The sequence below is a fragment of the Salmo salar genome, chromosome ssa29, assembly GCF_905237065.1.
Source record: "Salmo salar chromosome ssa29, Ssal_v3.1, whole genome shotgun sequence".
Taxonomy (NCBI): Eukaryota; Metazoa; Chordata; class Actinopteri; order Salmoniformes; family Salmonidae; genus Salmo; species Salmo salar.
This window is the reverse complement of record NC_059470.1, coordinates 22,622,893-22,646,326: the sequence shown is the minus strand read 5'-3', so window position 1 is coordinate 22,646,326 and position 23,434 is coordinate 22,622,893. Positions and strand designations below refer to the sequence as shown.

General features: G+C 42.6%; 1 protein-coding gene across 1 annotated transcript; it reads left to right on the top strand.

Annotated features, from left to right (window-relative positions):
* The first annotated feature begins 1,640 nt into the window (after nt 1–1,640).
* LOC106590368 (clavesin-1) lies at nt 1,641–23,434 on the top strand. The gene is made up of 6 exons (XM_014181326.2): nt 1,641–2,231; nt 4,921–5,490; nt 5,861–6,035; nt 12,649–12,759; nt 13,303–13,535; nt 22,649–23,434. The coding sequence occupies exons 2-6, from the start codon at nt 5,102–5,104 to the stop codon at nt 22,728–22,730; spliced, it is 990 nt and encodes a 329-aa protein (XP_014036801.1). The 5' UTR covers nt 1,641–2,231; nt 4,921–5,101; the 3' UTR covers nt 22,731–23,434.

The window sequence follows — 23,434 nt, the reverse complement described above, 5'->3', positions numbered from 1 at the left end:
AAATGTGTAATAAATATATATATATTTTTTTTTACTGCAACCTGTCACGACTTCCGCCGAAGTCGATGCCTCTCCTTGTTCGGGCGGCGGTCGGCGTCGCCAGTCTTCTAGCCATCATCGATCTACTTTTCATTTTCCATTTGTTTTGTCTTCCCACACACCTGGTTTCAATTCCATCATTACATGTTGTGTATTTAACCCCCTGTTCCCCCCATGTCCTTGTCCGGAATTGTTTATTGTAAGTGCTTATTCTGGTGTGTGACGGGTTTTGTTTCCCATTGATTGTTTGTTCTATTTTACAGTGGTTTTTATTATTAAACTGCTCCGTTGGAACACAGTTTTTTGCTCTCCTGCGCCTGAGTTCTCTGCCGCCAGTACGCACCCTTTACACAACCGCCAACCACAGGAGCATTCAGAAGCCCGCTTTCAATGAGTGTAGACAGCCTGCTGCTGCAGGCTGTTTTTAAGCATTATATTGGTAAGGTCAACTGCAAGGCTCAGGCTGCATAAGGCTTCCACTGATACTCTATCAAACTGGACCAGAGCTGCTCATTTTGGATTCTTATCAACTCAATCTGTAATATTTATTTATTTATTTAACAACCCCCCCTTTTGTTGAACATGTCAGTTTGTGTTGTTTTTTTGTTGTTGTCAAATCCGTAAAAAAATACATTAACAAAAAAATACACAAAGAAAAAGAGAACTTACCTTTGACTACCTCCAGTCTGATTTCTGTATCGATGTCTGTCAATGTTCTCCTCACTGTGCACAAGTATGCCCCAGCGTCTTCTAGGGTCAGGTTGGTGACAATTAAAGTGAAGAATCTTCTCTTTGTGTCACCATACAGAGAGAACCTGCCTTTCTCAGTGTGGTGAACACCACATTGAGTTTTAACTACAGTATCAGAGTAGTTCTAGTAGTTATCGTACCCACGGCCATAGTGGCACCTGATCTCTGCCTCTCCTCCCTCGTATCCAGATGCAAAGATCCCATCCATAATAGACACACTCCACACAGCAGCTGGAGAGAGATCACAAGTTCACATCAGACACAGAACTGCCCTTTAGTTACTAGCTGGTTCAGCACAAAGAACAATAAGTGAAAAGCAACAGCAAATCTAATGTGTTTAGCAACTGACAGTGTCCATTCAGTGTTCCTCAAATAAGCTTTACTGTATGCTCTGTAGATATGATGATGAACTCACCAGAGAGGAGGCTAAGGAGCACACTTTGAAGAGTTTTCATGATGAACTGCTGCCCTCAGTTTGACTAAAATGACTTTAAGCTGCTGTCTCCTGTATCTCACCAGTTAGTGTTAAGGTACTCTTACTTCTTCTTAGTTTGAGTAGGTTTCAAGAAAGAAAATCCTATTTTTGAAAAATGGCACGTTTGAAGTCTATTTGGAATTGACTTAATTTAAATGGAATTGACACTAACCCATGATTAGATCTACATGGTCCCAAGTAGACTAACCTATCCTATATACTTTAATAAAGTATAGTATGCTTATTCTGGCATTGTACAATAGGCTATAATAAGTTTCATTAGGCCTAGAGAAAAGGCAAAAATTAAAGGCTTATTTGTCAAATGTGAAAAAAATCCACTGTGTTTGAACTGGACATGGGATGCAATGCGCGCATCCTTCAGAAACCATATTCTAACCAACTGGTCGAAATTGCCGCGAACGGAACTGATTGAGACTGCGTACACGTTTTATTGGAGGTTTGAAAAGACCAATTGGATGAGAATAGCCTATGGTTTACGTCGTGAGAATTATGTGATACTTTGCGGCACACGGAATTGAGCACCGCGGGGTGATTCCCCACCTCTGTGCGTCTCCATCACTATATGATCTCAGTTTGTCTCGTATTCGTCCTCTAGGCAGAGTGCGTACAACCGTCATCGAAGCAGACACAGCCGCGCATGGCCGCCAATCTGTTCCGTTTATGGGGCACAGCATCCTTTTAGGCAGCCTACACCGTAGAATACATTCAGACAACGCAGTCCTTTAGGTTACAGGATTTCAAATATTTTTTTACTTGATAGCCTTTCAAGGAAATATATTTTTCTTTATTTACGTTTTCCTTGCCAACTGGATAAAAATAGGCTATATATTATTTATTGAAACCCCTTTATGGCCAGTATTTATAAATATCAATGGAATGATACGTCTGCTGTGCAGTCCTGCGCTTCATCGGATACCTGGCTGGTTTTACAGGGCGTGGTGTTCATGTAAGTATTTCATTTATCTCAATGTGGATTTATAACACTTGTATATAAAAAGTGTTTATCAATATGTGGCAGGTTTTCTTTGGGGTATATGGCAGTTCGTCCTGATTCACATTGTGGTCGGTGCGGTACGTCATGTAACGCAATTAATCCGTGAACGGCAGATGGAATAGGACTTTATGTTATTGAGCAATGGCATAATATTTGGCATGGTATTCACAATTTTATCTCTGAATAGCAAGGGAGATGAGGTAATGTTTCATAAATAAATAAACAGGGAGAGGCCCTCGCAGCGTTTGACCCGTAATTGGTGAGCGTCACAGTCACCGAGAACCTGCTTGGACCAGCAGGCAATCTAATGTAATGGCATTCGATCAAATGTAAAATTGAAATAAATAGCAAATAACACCATTGTGATTTTATTTCCGATTATGATTATTACTATTAAATAAAAATTATATTAATAACCTCGGTATACAGTGCATTCGGAAAGTATTCAGACCCCTTGACTTTTTCCACATTTTGTTACTTTACAGCCTTATTCAAATATGGGTTACAATATTTTTTTAAATCCTAAAATCTACACACAATACCCCATAATGAGAAAGTGAAAACAATTTTTTATAAATGTTTGCAAATGTCTAAAAACAAAACAGAAATACTTTGTTACATAAGTATTCAGACCCTTTGCTATGAGACTCAAAATTGAGCTTAGGTGCATGTTGTTTCTACAACTTGATTGGACATGATTTGGAAAGGCACAGGTGTGTCTATATGAGGTCCCACAGTTGACAGTGCCTGTCAGATCAAAAACCAAGCCATGAGGTCGAAGGAAATGTCCGTAGAGCTCTGAGACAGGATTGTATCGAGGCACAGATCTGTGGAAGCGTACCAAAACATTCCTGCAGCATTGAAGGTCCCTAAGAACACAGTGGCCTCCATCATTCTTAAATGGAAGAAGTTTGGAACCACCAAGACTCTTCCTAGAGCTGGCCGCCCGGCCAAACTGAGCAATCGAGGGAGAAGGGCCTTGGTCAGGGAGGTGACCAAGAACCCGATGGTCACTCTGACAGAGCTCCAGAGTTCCTCTGTGGAGATGGGAGAACAACCATCTCTGCAGCACTCCACCAATCAGGCCTTTATGGTAGAATGGCCAGATGGAAGCTACTCCTCAGTAAAAGGCACATGACAGCCCGCTTGGAGTTTGCCAAAAGGCACCTAAAGAACTCTTAGACAATGAGAAACAAGATTCTCTGGTCTGATGAAACCAAGATTAAACTTTTTGGCCTGAATGCCAAGCATCATGTCTGGAGGATCCCAGGCACCGCTCATCAACTGGCCAATACCATCCCTACGGTGAAGCATGATGGTGGCAGTATCATGCTGTGGGGATGTTTTTCAGTGGCAGGGACTGGGACACTAGTCAGCATCGAGGAACAGATGAACAGAGCAAAGTACTGAGGTATCCTTGATGAAAACCTGCTCCCGAGCGCTCAGGACCTCAGATTGGGGGCAAAGGTTCACCTTCCAACAGGACAATGACCCTAAGCACATAGCCAAGACAACGCAGGAGTGGCTTCGGCACAAGTCTCTTAATGTCCCTGAGTGGCCCAGCCAGAGCCTGGACTTGAACGCGATCGAACATCTCTGGAGAGACCTGAAAATAGCTGTGCAGCAACGCTCCCCATCCAACCTGACAAAGCTTGAGATGATCTGCAGAGAAGAACTGGAGAAACTCCCCAAATGCAGGTGTGCCAAGCTTGTAGCGTCATACCCAAGGAGACTCGAGGCTGTAATCGCTGCCAAAGGTACTTCAACAAAGTACTGAGTATAGGGTCTGAATACTTACGTAAATGTGATATTTCAGTTTCTTATTATTTTTAATTATTTTTAAACATTTCGAAACCTGTTTTTGATTTGTCATTATGGGGTATTGTGTGTAGATTAATGAGGAAAACAAGCAATTTAATATATTTTAGAATAAGGCTGTAACGTAACAAAATGGGCAAAAAGTGAAGGTGTCTGAATACTTTCCGAATGCACTGTATTTTCATAATATTTGGATTTTTCACAGTGTAAAATCCATAGCTGGTAGGCTTATTGTTGGTAGGGAAAATGCACTGCCTGTTATATTTGAACTCTGACCTGATGACCATGCACAAGAAAATGTAGCCCATGGGTTTATACATGATGTCAGCAATACCCGCCTTCCCAACTTGAACAGTGTATGTTGTTGAAATGGTCAGCCCTTACACATTTCCCAAACCAGGGCCCTGTTCGACTACTTTAAAAATGTAACCTTTCTTCGTCCCTTCCTTGGAACATTTACTGATCTGACCTGATTGGATCTGTGATGAAGTGGAACAAATATTTTCTCCTATCCAGTTGTGTTGGATCAGTGCTTAGCCAATTGGATTTATTAGGATCCCCATTAGCCGACACCAATGGTGACAGCTAGTCTTACTGAGGTCTGACATATAACGAAAAAGACATTACAGACAAAAGACTTTACAATTGACATACATTTAAAAACATTAACATGTAATGTGTGTGCATCTATCAGTTACACATACATGTCAGTACATACACACAACAAGTAGGCCTACTCTAAAGAAGAGAAGAAGGAAGGATGAATGTTTTTAGTCTACTGGTGGACCAGTTACTATGAATCTTCCATATCTTTTCTTCATAGGCTAAACACTACAGGTGACACAGTTCAGGAGGTGGTGTACTGGAGAGACGCGTGTGCCGGTGAGACGCCACCAAAAATGTACAGAACAGAAATCAAGACTGTTTACTAAGGAGATCTCTACAATAATATTTAGCCAAAACCCAGAAATAGAGAGAGTGTGAACTTGACTAAAGCCAAAAAAATGACTCACTTGCAAGCGGGCCTGAGCTCCGAGACCACAGAGAAAGCTCGCCAGGAGCTCAACGAGAACCCTGACACCCTCCACGCGGACATCCAGCAGGTGCGCGACATGATCGTGACACGGCCCGACATCGGCTTTCTGCGCACGGATGACGACTTCATCCTGAGGTTTCTGCGGGCGCGCAAGTTCAACCAGGCAGAGACCTTCCGGCTCCTGGCCCAGTATTTTCAATTCCGCCAGCAGAACCTGGACATGTTCCAGAGCTTCAAGGTTGACGACCCGGGGATCAAGAGGGCTCTGATGGACGGCTTCCCAGGTGTCCTGGAGACTCCGGATCAGCATGGCCGGAAGATACTCATCCTATTTGCTTCCAACTGGGACCAGGGCAGGTGAGTGCATATTTGTCTCACTGAAATGGCTTCTTTGATGTAATTGTTTCATTAATCAAGTAAACAATTGTTTTGTAGCTACTGATTGATACCGATTTGATAGAATTCTTAAAAAATTATAATTTGGAACTAAACAGCAAAACAACAACCACTCTCTTGCCCAAAGACTTTACTCCGGCCCTTTTCTGGCCCACTCAATGGTCAGACCCAGCAGACCCGGGACAGAAATAATTGAATTATTGTAATAGTCTTGATACAGAACAGTGCTGGATTGTCCTGGATTGAATTATTGTAATAGTCTTGATACAGAACAGTGCTGGATTGTTCTGCATTGTATCCCAATCTGATGTATCTTTCTCTCTCTGTGAAGGAGCTCTTTCACAGACATCCTCCGAGCCATCCTCCTCTCCCTGGAGGTTCTCATAGAGAACCAAGAACTCCAGATCAACGGCTTCATTTTGATCATCGACTGGAGTAACTTCTCCTTCAAGCAGGCATCCAAGCTCACGCCCAACATTCTCAAACTGGCAATTGAAGGCCTGCAGGTAGGCGTGACCAGGGTTGTGTTCAGTTTACATTAAACAGAACAAAACGGTCTGAAACAGAGTGAGGTGCTACAGTATCTGAACATGTCCAATAAGAAACGCTACATTTCATGTTGCTATGGTGTGCCCTAATGATCACCACCCAGCACTGACTGGGACAAATCGACCCAAAGCAGATAAATGTTGCTAAGTAATCAGCATTAAGCTAAATTAGATCATGGTTGCATTGTACAGTTGGACTGTACTCTCTTACCTCTATAATTGGTTAGCTGTAGAGAGAACATGTGGAAAGTGATGGGTATCATCAGCACCTATTGTCCTGATCATATAAGTGCCTGTTCTGAATGTTGAAATGAAGATGGATTTGATGGTTTAATGTGTCTCTATGCTCTGGTCTGAATATTCAACCCAAGTCTATTCCACTGGATTTTTGGACAGTTGCAATTTGACACATGCAATATGTGGACCCATCACACCACATATGGCCGATTCTACAGTTAATGTTTTTATTGCATAATTTCAGGGTCCTTCTTTATCAGTTCTAAGGACAGAGATAGATAGACAGTATTCTGCCTTGCAGTCCAGCGTATATGACTACATGTAAATAAAGATTACTCGACAATATGACGATAGTAGGCCTACATAAAGATGGGATGTCCTGTTGCTAAGTAACAAGGTAAAGCACAGTGGTTAGTGTATGCCCTGATCTCAAATGCTATGCTACTCAGACACTGAGTGATGTGGACACATTATATGGGCCGATCAACAAGCAGACAGTGGAGAGATCAGAGAATATACTTTTTTGTCTGAAATTCAATACAAAATTGTGTTATGTGTAATAGAAACACCAAATGCTTACGGCTTATGAGGGAATTATTTAGCAATGTCAATAAGTCAGACTGTACAATCAACTGGGTAGTAGTTTACCTCTTTGCATGAAACTATACTGAACAAAAGTATAAACAACATGCCACAATTTCTAAGATTTCACTGAGTTACAGTTCATATAAGGAAATCAGCCAATTGAAATAAGTTCATTAGGCCCTAATCTATGGATTTCACATTACTGGGAATACAGATATGCATCTGTTAGTCACAGATCCTTGCGACATGGGGCCGTGCATTATCATGCTGAAACATGAGGTGATGGCGGAAGATGAATGGCACGACAATGGGCCTCAGGATCTCGTCTCGGTATCTCTGTGTATTCAAATTGTTCGTTGTCCATAGCTTATGCCTGACCATACCATAACCCCATTGCCACCATGGGGAACTCTGTTAATAATGTTGACATCAGCAAACCGCTCGCCAACACGACTGTACTGATCACGATGGGAGACAGAGAGCTGGTTTCAAGCGCATGGCGCAGCAGGTGTTTATTTGTAAAGGACCACAGGAGGAGGCAGGTAGCTGGGACCAGTGGCAGGCAGAAGGTCATACACAGGGGGTCCAAAAAGGCAACAGTACAGGCAGGGAAAAGACTAGTAACGTAGTCCGGGAGATCAGGCAATAGGTTGATCAGAATTCACTCAGGTGATCAGAATTCAGGTGATTGGGATCTGGAGAGTGAGCTGCGTTCAGGGGATCTACGTGTTTGAGAGTGTAAGTTGGAAGCAGACATTACAACGACACAATACACGCTTCGCTGTCTGCCATCTGCTCGGTACAGTTGAAACCGGGATTCATCTGTGAAGAGCACCCCTCTCCAGCATGCCAGTGGCCATCAAAGGTGAGCATTTGCCCACTGAAGTCAGTGACGACGCCGTACAGCAGTCAGGTCAAGACCCTGGTGAGTACGAAAAGCACGCAGATGAGCTTTCCTGAGACGGTTTCTGACAGTTTGTTCAGAAATGTTTCTGTTGTGCAAACCCACAATTTCATCAGTTGTCCGGATGTCTGGTCTCAGACAATCCTGCACGTGAAGAAACCGGATGTGGAGGTCCTGGGCTGGCATAGTTACACGTGGTCTGTGGTTCTGAGGCCGGTTGGACGTACTGCCAAATTCTCTAAAACAACTTTGGAAGCAGCTTAAATCAAATTAAATCTAATTTCTTTGGTCACATACACATGGTTAGCAGATGTTATTGCGAGTGTAGCGAAATGCTTGTGCTTCTAGTTCCGACGGTGCAGTAATATCTAACAGTAATCTAACAATTCCACAACAACTACCTAATACACACAAATTTAAGTAAAGGGATGGAATAAGAATATATACATATAAATATATGGATGAGCAATGACCGAGCGGCATAAGCAAGACGCAATAGATGGTATAAAATACAGTATATACACGAGATGAGTAATGCAAGACATGTAAACATTATTGAAGTGGCATTTATTAAAGTGGCCAATGATTTCAAGTCTGTATGTAAGCAGCAGCCTCTCTGTGTTAGTCATGGCTGTTTAACAGTCTGATGGCCTTGAGATAGAAGCTGTTTTTTAGTCTCTCGGTCCCAGCTTTGATGCACCTGTACTGACCTCGCCTTCTGGATGGTAGCGGAGTGAACAGGCAGTGGCTTGGGTGGTTGTTGTCTTTGATGATCTTTTTGGCCTTCCTGTGCTGTAGGTGTCCTGGAGGGCAGGTACTTTGCCCCCGGTGATGCATTGTGCAGACCGCACCACCCTCTGGAGAGCCTTGCAGTTGTAGGTGGTGCAATTGCCGTACCAGGCGGTGATACAGCCCGACAGGATGCTCTCAATTGTACATCTGTAAAAGTTTGTGAGTGTTTTAGGTGACAAGGCAAGTTTCTTCAGCCTTCTGAGGTTGAAGACGCGCTGTTGCGCCTTCTTCACCACACCATCTGTGTGGGTGGACCATTTCAGTTTGTCCGTGATGTGTACACCAAGGAACTTAACACTTTCCACCTTCTCCACTGGTGTCCCGTCGATGTGGATAAGGGGGGGGTGCTCCCTCTGCTGTTTCCTGAAGTCCACGATCATCTACTTTGTTTTGTTGATGTTGAGTGAGAGGTTGTTTTCCTGACACCACACTCCGAGGGCCCTCACCTCCTCCCTGTAGGCTGTCTCGTCGTTGTTGGTAATCAAGCCCACTGCTGTTGTGTCGTATGCAAACTTAATGATTGAGTTGGCATGCATGGCCATGCAGTCATGGGTGAACAAGGAGTACAGGAGGGGGCTGAGCACGCACCCTTGTGGGTCCCCAGTGTTGAGGATCAGCGAAGTGGAGATGTTGTTTCCTACCTTCATCACCTGGGGGGGGCTTGTCAGGAAGTCCAGGACCCAATTGCACAGAGACCCAGGGCCTCAAGCTTAACGTTGAGCTTGGAGGGTACTATGGTGTTGAATGCTGAGCTGTAGTCAATGAACAGTATTCTTTCATAGGTATTCCTCTTGTTCAGATGGGATAGAGCAGTGTGCAGTGTGATGGCGATTGCATCATCTGTGGACCTACTGAGGCGGTATGCAAATTGAGGTGGGTCTAGGGTGGCAGGTAAGGTGGAGGTGATATGATCCTTGACTAGTCTCTCAAAGCACTTCATGATGACAGAAGTGAGTGCTACGGGGCGATAGTCATTTAGTTGAGTTACCTTTGCCTTCTTGGGTACAGGAGCAATGGTGGCAACCTTGAAGCATGTGGGGACAGCAGGCTGGGATAGGGAGAGATTGAATATGTCCGTAAACACACCAGCCAACTGGTCTGCGCATGCTCTGATGATGCAGATAGGGATGCCGTCTGGGCCTGCAGCCTTGCGAGGATTAACACGTTTAAATGTCTTACTCACGTCGGCCACGGAGAAGGAGAGGGAGGGCCTGCAGTCCTTGGTAGCGGGCCTCATCAGTGGCACTGTATTATCCTCAAAGCAGGAAAAGAAAGTGTTTAGTTTGTCTGGAAGCAAGACATTGGTGTCTGTGACGTGGCTGGTTTTCTTTTTGTAATTCGTGATTGCCTGTAGACCCTGCCACATACGTCTCATGTCTGAGCCGTTGAGTTGCGAATCCACTTTGTCCTTATACCTGCATTTCGCTTGTTTGATTGCCTTGCGGAGGGACTAACTACACTGTTTGTATTCAGCAATATTCCCAGTCATCTTTCCATGGTTAAATGCGGTGGTTCGCGCTTTCGGTTTTGCGCGAATGCCACCATCTATCCACGCTTTCTGGATAGGGTAGATTTTAATAGTCACAGTGGGTACAACATCTCCAATGCACTACCTTATAAACTCACTCACCGAATCAGCGTATAAATCGATATTATTCTCTGAGGCTGCCCGGAACATTTCCCAGTCCACGTGATTCGGATTGGTCAAACCACCGTTGAATAGTTCTCATCACGGGTACATCCTGTTTGAGTTTCTGCCTATAGGATGGGAGTAGCAAAATGGAGTCGTGGTCAGATTTGCCAAAGGGAGGTAGAGAAATTAACTTAAATTCTCTGCCAACAGCTCTGATGGACATTCCTGCAGTCAGCATGCTAATTGCATGCTACCTAACAGGGATGTAAACACATTTGTGCACAAAATTTGAGAGAAAAAAGCTTTTTCTGCATATGGAAAATGTATGGGATCTTTTATTTCAGCTCATGAAAGATGGGACCAACATTTTGCGTTTATATTTTTGTTCAGTGCATATGAACTCAGATCTTCATTGTAAAGGGTTTAAATACTGTTTCCCATGCTTGTTCAATGAACCATAAACAATTAATGAACATGCACCTGTGGAACGGTCGGTAAGACACTAACAGCTTACAGACGGTAGGCAATAATGTCACAGTTATGAAAACTTAGGACACCAAAGAGGTCTTTCTACTGACTCTGAAAAACACCAAAATAAATATGCCCAGGGTCCCTGCTCATCTGCGTGAATGTGCCTTAAGCATGATGCATGTAGGCATGAGGACTGCAGATGTGGCCAGGGCAATAAATTGCAATGTCCATACTGTGAGACACCTAAGACAGCGCTACAGGAAGACAGGACGGACAGCTGATCGTCCTCGCAGTGGCAGACCATGTGTAACAACACCTGCACAGGATCGGTACATCCGCACATCACACCTGCGGGACAGGTACAGGATGGCAACAACAACTGCACGAGTTACTCCAGGAACGCACAATCCCTCCATCAGTGCTCAGACTGTCCACAATAGGCTGAGAGAGGCTGGACTGAGGGCTTGTAGGCCTGTTGTAAGGCAGGTCCTTACCAGACATCACCGGCAACAACGTCACCTATGGGCTCAAACCCACCGTCGCTGGACCAGACAGGACTGGCAAAAAGTGCTCTTCACTGACGAGTCGCGGTTTTGTCTCACCAGGGGTGATGGTCGGATTCGCGTTTATCATCGAAGGAATGAGCGTTACACCGAGGCCTGTACTCTGGAGCGGGATCGATTTGGAGGTGGAGGGTCTGTCATGGTCTGGGGCGGTGTGTCACAGCATCATCGGATTGAGCTTGTTATCATTGCAGGCAATCTCAACGCTGTGCGTTACAGGGAAGACATCCTCCTCCCTCATGTGGTACCCTTCCTGCAGGCTCATCCTGACATGACCCTCCAGCATGACAATGCCACCAGCCATACTGCTCGTTTTGTGCGTGATTTCCTGCAAGACAGGAATGTCAGTGTTCTGCCATGGCCAGCGAAGAGCCCGGATCTCAATCCCATTGAGCACGTCTGGGACCGGTTGGATCGGAGGGTGAGGGCTAGGGCCATTCCCCCCAGAAATGTCCGGGAACTTGCAGGTGCCTTGGTGGAAGAGTGGGGTAACATCTCACAGCAAGAATTGGCAAATCTGGTGCATTCCGTGAGGAGGAGATGCACTGCAGTACTTAATGCAGCTGGTGGCCACACCAGATACTGACTGTTTCTTTTGATTTTGAACCCCCTTTGTTCAGGGACACATTTTTCCATTTCTGTTACTCACATGTCTGTGGAACTTGTTCAGTTTATGTCTCAGTTGTTGAATCTTGTTATGTTCATACAAATATTTATACATGTTAAGTTTGCTGAAAATAAACGCAGTTGACAGTGAGAGGACGTTTATTTTTTTGCTGAGTTTCTGTTTTAAAAAAAACGCTTTCACAAAATGAAATCTTGCGAGACTCATAATCTGCTGAATGATTCAGCCTTTGTCTTAATAACTGACCCATAAGCCTTGTATTTACATGGTTTTGTCATGGGGATTGCATTGTTGATGCTGCACCGCAATCGTTAAAGGTGTCGATTTACAAGGGTGGAAGGGGCATCCACAAGCAATGCACTGTAGCAGTATTGCACACTGTCGATGGCTAGCAGAGTTTTAAACAGCAACGGAAATCCTCCTAATCAGTATCTTGGAAGCTCTGTCATGATCTTGCGCTGCTCCCCTTGGTCCCTTTTGCTGCAGGGTACTGTACTGTTCTGTCCAAAAACCTCTTCAATAAAATAATGAATGCCATTTCATTTAGCTATAACGATAGAGAAGGACAGAGGAACTGGCTTAGCCTACCATTTTATCATATTTTATATTAAGATTTGAACTTTTATTATGCTATGGTATTTCAAGTCTATTGTAACTAAAATAATAGAGTTCAAAGCAAGCAGAGTTAATGAAACAACCTAAAAAATCATACTTTACTTGAGTATATCTCAACCTATATTCCCCTCCCTACTTCACTACAGGACAGCTTCCCTGCTCGCTTCGGTGGAATCCATTTTGTGAACCAGCCCTGGTATATCCACGCCATGTACACCATCATCAAGCCTTTCCTCAAGGACAAGACTAGGAAAAGGGTAATTGCCTTTTTCACTACTTCAGTTACATTCTCTGTGCCCTACCCTTTTCTCTCCACTCCTTTGTAACTGTTGCAGTCATATTGAGTGGTTAAGCTCAAGGCTGGTAGAGGTGGAACACTACTGAGCTGACAAAGCCAGATAGAGAGATGTCATTAAATAGCTTTGCTAGTTGAATAAAATGTAAATTTACACAAAGGGGATATATCATTTAGTCAGGACTTATAGAGCTAAGACGTAGTAGGAGTATCTGAGATTCACATATTTTGGGGTAGTTTCAACTTAAACTTTTCCTCATGATAGTGCAGGTTAGATTAATGGGAAAACTAAAATATATTTTGTAATACAGCTTCTAGCGTCAAATGTTTGAAGGGGTGTCTGATGACACTGGTTAAAAATAAGAAGGGTAAGTAAGACAGTTATGAAACGAATTGGCCAGGGCTCCCTTGAATAAATTTGAAAACCAGATAAATAAATACATTAAATAAACAAATGGGAATACAAATTAAAATAAATCAGATTTTTAAAAATTCTTCCCAACAGATTTTCCTCCACGGGAACAACCTCAACAGTTTACACCAGCTTATCCTACCCGATTGTCTGCCGTCCGAGTTCGGTGGCACGCTGCCGCCCTATGACATGGGCATCTGGGCACGGACCCTCTTAGGGCCCAACTACAACGACGAGACGGAGTACACACTCACCTACGACGCCCTCCATGTCAAAGGGAGCTATGGTGGCGGAGATAAGGAATGTGCCAACAAACTTCTGAAAAGGTGAGCTACAGAAAAGGTTGCAAATTCCAGGAATTTTTCAGATGGAAAATATCCATCAGAATATATGGGATTTGGGGGGATATAAAAGAATTTGGGTAATATTCCCCTTTTTTGCAACACTAGCTATAGTATAGTAATGCAAGAAGTTAACAAAAAGCGAAACAGAAAGTTAGAGAACACAAACGGATCAATCCAGTGTCTCGTTGACATTCTTCTTCATTAGTATCGACCGATTGTTTGAAGTCTGCCAGAGCAATTATGCAGTCCACAGACTTTCAGATAATGACCTCTATGGGGCTGACCACTGACCAGTGGCTAGTGTGAATCCTCAGAAATACCCATTTTAGTCCGAGGTGATCATTAGGCCTGAGTCTTGCCCACTACTGTCCACCAAACAGCTCACTCAGTCAGAGACCCACTGCAGTTTGACATTCACCCCCCCCAGCTAAAAAATACATTTATTTTAGATTCAGAGCTGTTCGAAACTGTGCCCTTTTACAAGTTAAAGGTTTATCTATAAGAGACTGAAAACAGTATACAGTATTGTAGATGGATTCTCTGTCCTCAAGCAAAGGGGAATGTCAGAGAGAGTGAGAGAGCGAGAGAGAGAGCAGTCATTAAAATAGACAAATCTTCTCCACGGTAGCAGGCCGCATGCACGACTCTCTTCCTCTGCAATCAACAGAAAGTCATGTAGGATCAGGTCTCAGGAGAGCAGGCTTCTCGGAATTGATATAATTAAAAAAGCACTTAAGAGACCCTCTCATTGACCCCGGCCAGTGTCTGCTCCAATCCCAGGGATCCCCAGTCTCATTTGCTTGCCACGCTCCCACTAATTAGGAGCCTAACCCAGGGGACAGCATCAGGAGGGGACGGGCCTGGATGGGGGATTGGTGCAGAGATCATGAACCTCCCTCTCATAATGGATAGGATAGATGAGGACTCCATCTATGTGGCCAAGCTTTAAAGTCAAAATTGACTATATTGTGAAAGTGTATGAATACAGAAAGTATCTTTGAGGTCTTAGTTAAAGGTTAGAGGTAGGCACATGGTCAGGAGTATGGTTGAGTTTAGGGTTCATTTTCAAATCAGATTTTTTTTTTTGATATCTTGTCGTACTGGTGATAGTGACAACCATCGATAAGGGATACTGGGAACGCTTGTGTGTTATTGGTCATCTGAGATCGTCCTCAGAGCATCCAGTGAAGAAATACCAGCCGTGATTTTTGACATGTCATGAACCTACTGATGGCCATGATCGGATGGCTAAATCAGATTATTGACAATTGGGTCGATTGTGGGTTTGTTGAATATTCTTAGTGTTTAGTGTTGTATCAGATCAAGGAGGTTGCGTTAGCCTTTGATTGCTGCTGTTTCACTTCAGTGTGGAGTAGGGCTGGACGGTAAACCGTACTTTACTAAACTCAGCAAAAAAAGAAACGTCCCTTTTTCAGGACCCTGTCTTTCATAGATAATTCGTAAAAATCCAAATAACTTCACAGATCTTCATTGTAAAGGGTTTTAACACTGTTTCCCATGCTTGTTCAGTGAACCATAAACAATTAGTGAACATGCACCTGTGGAACGGTCGGTAAGACACTAACAGCTTACAGACGGTAGGCAATTAAGGTCACAGTTATTAAAACTTAGGACACTAAAGAAGCCTTTCTACTGACTCTGAAAAACACCAAAAGAAAGATGCCCAGGGTCCCTGCTCATCTGTGTGAACGTGCCTTAAGCATGCTGCAAGGAGGCATGAGGACTGCAGATGTGGCCAGGACAATACATTTCAATGTCCATACTGTGAGACACCTAAGACAGCGCTACAGGAAGACAGGACGGACAGCTGATCGTCCTCGCAGTGGCAGACCATGTGCAACAACACCTGCACAGGATCGGTACATCCGAACATCACACCTGCGGGACAGGTACAGGATAGCAACAACAACTGCCCGAGTTACACCAGGAACGCACAATCCCTCCATCAGTGCTCAGACTGTCCGCAATAGGATGAGAGAGGCTGGACTGAGGGCTTGTAGGCCTGTTGTAAGGCAGGTCCTCACCAGACATCACCGGCAACAACGTCGCCTATGGGCACAAACCCACCGTCGCTGGACCAGACAGGACTGGCAAAAAGTGCTCTTCACTGACAAGCCGCGGTTTTGTCTCACCAGGGGTGATGGTCGGATTCGCGTTTATCGTCGAAGCAATGAGCGTTACACCGAGCCCTGTACTCTGGAGCGGGATCGATTTGGAGGTGGAGGGTCTGTCATGGCCTGGGGTGGTGTGTCACAGCATCATCGGACTTAGTTTGTTGTCATTGCAGGCAATCTCAACGCTGTGCGTTACAGGGAAGACATCCTCCTCCCTCATGTGGTACCCTTCCTGCAGGCTCATCCTGACATGACCCTCCAGCATGACAATGCCACCAGCCATACTGCTCGTTCTGTGCGTGATTTCCTGCAAGACAGGAATGTCAGTGTTCTGCCATGGCATGCGAAGAGCCCGGATCTCAATCCCGTTGAGCACGTCTGGGACCTGAATTGGCAAATCTGGTGCATTCTATGAGGAGGAGATGCACTGCAGTACTTAATGCAGCTGGTGGCCACACTAGATACTGACTTTTACTTTGTCTGTTACATGTCTGTGGAACTTGTTCAATTTATGTCTCAGTTGTTGAATCTTGTTATGTTCATACAAATATTTACACATGTTAAGTTTGCTGAAAATAAACGCAGTTGACAGTGAGAGGACATTTCTTTTTTTGCTGAGTTTATATACCGGTATTGATGCACGGACCGGTTTGGGTTTTTACTTGACCTTCGATAACGGTATTTGAATGTTTGGTTTGTTAAATGTGATACGCCGTGTGTAACGTCCATTTGCATAGTTTACTCCGCTACTTGAGTCATCCCTCTCCTCTCTCTCCATGCCATTTTCAATAGACCTAGTCCCACCCCGTCACTCAAGGAGCGCATTTGTTGCTTGACCACGAGACACTTTCTTTCAGTCTGCATGGTCAGTGCAGCACATGCAACAATGTTGATGACAATGATGTTGTTTCCACTTTGATCTTAATATAAATCCACAAACGTTCTATAATTATAATATTAGTTTGCAAACAGCTAGTTTGTATTTTCTTAGCAAGTTAAGCTAAATAGTGTTAGCCACTAATGCTAATCACTAGTTAGCTGTCTAACTAGCTAATTAAAGTACTGAGTCAGCGCAAACTTATACAGCCCTTATACCAGTGCTGGTGGAGGCCTAAATCAGCATGTTGTTTGTGCAACAGTATCCTCAAAATCAAAGAGGAATAGGCAAAGCAGGAATATGTTGGCTACATGAATAAAGATTTAATGTAGCCAAAGATTATAGGGTCCCCTAGGAAACACTGAACATCACTTTGGTTCCTAACCTGTCACAATAACTCATCCATGACATTTTCATTCGTTGTCATGTCAAACAACACTGTATTCAAAGTAGCCTACTATTATTTATATTTTAACTATAGAATTAGAATTTATATTATAGAATTATAGAATTTCCTCTTTTGTTCTCTATTGCTACTCAAGCAAGTGGAAGGCCGATGACATCACAGATTACCATCAGACCAACCCCTTGAATGCCCTTACTCCTTGAAGTTTGCAGTTTTTTTTTACCTTGTAGTGTGTGTACTTTACTTAATTATACTTCCAATATCACTTCTCAATGGTAAAAGTAAAAAAAATTGCTGGAGGACGTCTCTAATTATTATACTTTTTAAAAATTAAATCAGATTTTTTTTCCTACTGATCTACACAACCTACATCATATTTTCAAAATGATAGAAAAATGATAGAACATTTTCCAAATTAATAAAAAATGGATTTTGTGTATGTCTTCACACCCCCAGAGTTAATACTTGGTGGAAGCAGCTTTGGCAGCCATTACAGTTGTGAATAATTTTGAATAAGATTCTACCAACTTTGCACTACTCTTACACGGAACCCAAACCGGCTGCACGCGTGCGCCATCTTGCGCCATCGTGCATACATTTATTTTGTCCCCCCACACCAAACGCGATCATGACACGCAGGTTAAAATATCAAAACAATATCAAAACTCTGAACCAATTATATTAATTTGGGGATAGGTCGAAAAGCATTTATTTATATTATTTATTTATTAAACATTTATGGCAATTTAGCTAGTTAGCTGGCACTTGCTAGCTAATCTGTCCTATTTAGCTAGCTTGCTGTTGCTAGCTAATTTGTCCTGGGATATAAACATTGAGTTGTTATTTTACCTGAAATGCACAATGTCCTCTACTCCGACAATTAAACCACACATAAAACGGTCAACCGAATTGTTTCTAGTCATCTCTCTTCCTTCCAGGCTTTTTCTTCTCTTGACTTTATATTGCGATTGGCAACTTTCATAAATTAGGGGCATTGCTGCCACTGACCTCGTTCGTCTTTCAGTCACCCACATGTGTATAACCAATGAGGAGATGGCACGTGGGTACCTGCTTCTATAAACCAATGAGGAGATGGGAGAGGCAGGACTTGCAGCGCGATCTGCATCAGAAATAGAACTGATTTCTATTTTAGCCCTTGGCAACGTAGACGCTCATTGGCAGGCGCGCGCAATAATTGAATAACATAGATTTCTGAATTTATTTTGCAATATTCGCGCACGTGACACGACGGTGTAGTCAGCCTGTTAGGGCAACATACAGTATATCCATTGTTTTTTCTCTCTCCAAAATTGCTCAAGCTCAATACATTTGGTTGTGGATCATTGTTGGACAGCAATATTCAAACAATGTCTTTGCTTTTCAAGCAGATCTAAGTCAGGACTGTGACTAGACCATTCAGGAACACTCAATACCTCTTGGAACGCAATTCTGGAATTAACATTTATTTAATTGTCCCGATGAAAAATAAAACACTATCCCAGGGTTAGGTATCCAGAAGACTGAGACAGGGTTTCTTCAGGCTTTGCATCTGGGATTTCCTCAGATTTTTTAACCCATAACAGGATGCCTCCACCACAATACTTGAAGATACAGAGGATCAACAACATTGCATTCACTATACATTACTGGCCTGTATGACAAAGTGAAAAGAAGGAAGCCTTTGTTAAAAAATCCACTCCAAATCAACCATTCGGGTTGCCACAAGGCCGTTGAGTAATACTGCAAGACAGTGCAAAAATGCAAAAAGTGAAATCTAAGCAAGTCTAAATATCTTATATTGATTGATAATTCACATTATTATTTTTTCTTATCAAGCTAAATTATCTAACATCAATGGCATATAATTCAACTAATTTTAACCTAAAAAAGGCTTAGTACATGTCATTTATCTAATTTCAAGACATTTTTCTAGATATTTTACCTTAATCATTTTATTAACCTCCCTGGGCAAGGTGGGACGTTTGCGTCCCACCTAGTCAACAGCCAGTGGAATCGTGTGGCGCGAAATACAAATACCTCATAAATGCTATAACTTCAATTTCTCAAACATATGACTATTTTACACCATTTTAAAGACAAGACTCTCGTTAATCTAAACACACTGTCTGATTTCAAAAAGGCTTTACAGCTAAAGCAAAACATTAGATTATGTCAGGAGAGTACCCTGCCAAAAATAATCACACAGTCATTTTCAAAGCATGCATATATGTCACCAAAACCACAGCTAAATGCAGCACTAACCTTTGATGATCTTCATCAGATGACACGCCTAGGACATTATGTTATACAATACATGCATGTTTTGTTCAATCAAGTTCATATTTATATCAAAAACCAGCTTTTTACATTAGCATGTGATGTTCAGAACTAGCATACCCACCGCAAACTTCTGGTGAATTTACTTAATTACTCACGATTAACGTTCACAAAATACATAACAATTATTTTAAGAATTATAGATACAGAACTCCTTTACGCAATCGCAGTGTCAGATTTTAAAATAGCTTTTTGGCGAAAGCACATTTTGCAATATTCTGAGTAGATAGCCCGGCCATCACGGCTAGCTAATTTGACACCCACCAAGTTTGGCCCTCACCAAACTCAGATTTACTATAAGAAAAATTGGATTACCTTTGCTGTTCTTCGTCAGAATGGACTCCCAGGACTTCTACTTCAACAACAAATGTTGTTTTGGTTCGAAATAATCCATAGTTATATTGAAATAGCTCCATTTTGTTCGTGCGTTGAGGTCAGTATCCGAAGGGTGACGCGCGGGCGCATTTTGTGCCAAAAACTTCAAAATATTCCTTTACCGTACTTCGAAGCATGTCAAACACTGTTTAAAATCATTTTTTATGCTATTTTTCTCGTAAAATAGCGATAATATTCCAACCGGGCGACGTTGTATTCGTTCAAAGAGAGAAAGAAAAACATGGAGTCCTCTCGTGCACGCGCTCCAGTGTCAGTGTTCCCTGCCTGACCACTCACAAAACTCCTGCTGTTTTTTTGCCCAGAGACTGCAGAGCTCTCATTCCACTTTCTGGCGCCTTCTGAGAGCCAATGGAAGCCTTAGAAAATGTCACGTTACAGCAGAGATACTGTATTTTTTATTGAGATGCCCTAGAAGGACAACAAATTGTCAGACAGGGCACTTCCTGCATGGAATCTTCTCAGGTTTTGGCCTGCCATATGAGTTCTGTTATACTCACAGACACCATTCAAACAGTTTTAGAAACTTTAGAGTGTTTTCTATCCAAATCTACTAATTATATGCATATTCTCGTTTCTGGGCAAGAGTAGTAACCAGATTAAATCGGTTATGTTTTTTATCCGGCCGTGCAAATACTGCCCCCTAGCCCCAACAGGTTTTAAGGTAAAATATTTGGAAAATTTAATTGAAAGAAGGTGTGAAGACATACGCAATAAAGACATCTTAGATTTTTGATGAATTTTGAATTAGGAAAATATTATAGAATGTTTCTTTATTTTTGAAAATGTGGAGTAGGTTGTGTAGATCGGTAGGAAAAATATAATTTAAAATGTGTAGACTTTAACTAGGTACTGTATGTAGTATAGAATTACAGTTCCATATACATGATCTGTGAAGCATCTATAGTGAACAAAAATATAAATGCTACATGCAACAATTTCAACGATTTTACTGAATTACAGTTCATATAAAGAAATGTAAATTTAAATAGATTCATTAGGCCCTAATCTATGGATTTCACATGATTGGGCAGGGGCGCAGCCAGTGGGTGGGCCTGGGAGGGCATAGACCCACCCACTGGGGAGCCAGGCCCAACCACTGGGGGGCTTTATTACAGACAGAAATATTCAGTTTTATCAGCTGTCCGTGTGGCTGGTCTCAGATGATCCCGCAGATGAAGAAGCCAGATGTCCTCCTGGGCTGGCGTGGTTACACATGGTCTGCGGTTGTGACGTTGGAGGCGGCTTATGGTAGAGAAATATCATTCAATTCCCTGGCAACAGCTCTGGTGGACATTCCTGCAGTCAGCATGCCAATTAGACGCTCCCTCAACTTGAGACATCTGTAGCATTGTGTTGTGAGACAAAATTGCACATTTTAGAGTGGCCTTTTATTGCCCCCAGCACAAGGTGCACCTGTGTAATGATCATGCTGTTTAATCAGCTTCTTGATATGCCACACCTGTTAGGTGGATGGATTGTCTTGGCGAAGGAGCAATGCTCACTAACAGGGATATAAACACATTTTTGCACAAAATGAGAGAAATAATATTTTTGTGAATGTGGAAAATATCTGAGATCTTTTATTTCAGCTCATTAAACATGGGACCAACACTTTACATGTTGTGTTAATATTTTTGTTCAGTATACAGTATGTACGCCTGGTAAATGGTTTATGGCGGGTTCATTAAGGCTCATGAGCTATACATTATGACAAATCTGAATTGGGAACTTTCACTGGCATATAAGCATTTCATTTTGAAAGTTGCATACATGTGCACTAAGTATACTAAATATTAGGAATCCCTTTCTAATATTGAGCTGCACCCCCCCCATTTCACCCTCAGAACAGCCTCAATTCGTTGGGGCATGGACTCCACAATGTGTCAAAAGTATTCCACAGGAATACTGGCCCATGTTGACTCCAATGCGTCCCTCAAAAACCTACTACCATACCCTGTTCAATGGCACTTTTGTCTTGCCCTTTCACCCTCTGAATGGCACACAGACAATCCATGTCTCAATTGTCTCAAGGCTTAAAAAGCCTTATTTAACCTGTCTCTTACCCTTCATCTACACTGATTGAAGTGACATCAATAAGGGATCATAGCTTTCACCTTGATTTACCTGGTCAGTCTGTCATGGAATGAGCATGTGTTCTTAATGTTTTGTATACTCAATGTATATATTTGAAGCAACATTTGAATGGGTAATCATGCAATGCAATGCAAAACTCATCATCACATCAAATCTGAAAGATATTAAACCAAGCTAAATTTGGAATATCTAAATCTCAGTAGACAGAAGGACATGTTTGTGCCACTGTCTCTTTCCTTAGCAGAGAGAGCTCTGGGTAGGCTCCATTTTCATCTGCTGGTGATTTTAATCAGTGGGCTTATGAGGGGAGGGGAGCGGAGCGCTAAACTCCCCCACTGGTGTTAAAGCGCTCTAAACAGCACAGCACAGAGCAGGGAATCAGGGATTTAGTCTAGCCTTATCCCCATTGGATTGCCCTCCTCAGCTGGGCTGTTGAGCTCATCTTTAATGGACCAGTTATAACCTAGCATATTATGAGTACTTCCTGGTAGCTAAATGAGACAATAACACAGGGAGGCTTTGTGTTGACGCATGGATATGAGAGTTGAGAGGAGTATTATATCATGCATTTTACCATTGGCAGTCAAATGTGTTTTTAGGATATAAAACAGTGTGCTATTTTCCTAATCTGGATTACCCCCCCAAATGGTTGGTTCTCTGTTTATGTTTAGACATAGTAAGAGGGGTGATCCATGTTTAGTCTTGTAATGTATTATAACTGCATCATGACCACAGATACTGTATGTCTAGTTCTCTCTTTGATCAATATTACCCTGGTCCCTGCTAAACTTTCTCCATTATACTGCTGATAGTAATTACCATCTCTTACTGTTGTTGTTGTTTAACTCAGGTCCGAGTCAGCCGTGGAGCCGGGTACCCTACGGCAAGCTGACAGGGACAACACAGCACAGCCACTCCTGGCTCTGGACTGATCACTCCGATCCGTCCACATTTTATCCAAAGCACTCTAATTTGGATTCCAACCCCACTGACTCCAAAACCCTAAACTGAACTTTGAGAAAGTCAAAAACGCAGGCACTGACCCAAAATGGAGACTAAACCCTTGTTCACATGGAGCTGCTGTACTGAAACCCTCTCATCTCTTGACTGTGAGCCAGTGCCAGTTTCAGTTCAGGACCTTCAAAAGCTGTGCCATCCACTTTCACTGGCAAAACTATAGGTCACCAGCCATCCAAATCAATGCCGATAGGAGTAGAATGATTAAACTAATGTTTGTTTTAACAGTACCACTAGGAAAGACTGACTGGCCGAGTTAAATGTCCAAAAGCCCCGCAAACAGAATGCCAAACTACTGTATCTTACTGTTTTAGGTGCTGTCGTTTCTATGAAAGTCAATATATTTCAAGATTGTATATTTATCAGGGCTACTGCACTATCAGTGTGACCTCCATCGAACCAAAATGTATTTAAGTCAACTTTAAAAGAATGTATAGGAAATGTATTTTAAGTTATGTGTGTGTGTTAGTGTCTCGGTGTGTGTGTGTTCAGGTTGTCATCGAAAATCACACAACGGAGTATAATTTCAAATGAGATTAATCACATTATTGTTACACTATACAAATGAAGCTACCTATGTAAATAAACACAACTTTCTGTTTATGTTAATATCACTTGA

Excerpts from the sequence above, each read along its gene's own strand:
- LOC106590368 (XM_014181326.2), top strand. The coding sequence starts at position 5,102 with ATGACTCACTTGCAAGCGGGCCTGAGCTCCGAGACCACAGAGAAAGCT. Across the intron at positions 6,036-12,648 it reads TGGCAATTGAAGGCCTGCAG|GACAGCTTCCCTGCTCGCTT; the intron begins GTAGGCGTGACC and ends ACTTCACTACAG. Across the intron at positions 12,760-13,302 it reads AGGACAAGACTAGGAAAAGG|ATTTTCCTCCACGGGAACAA; the intron begins GTAATTGCCTTT and ends TCTTCCCAACAG.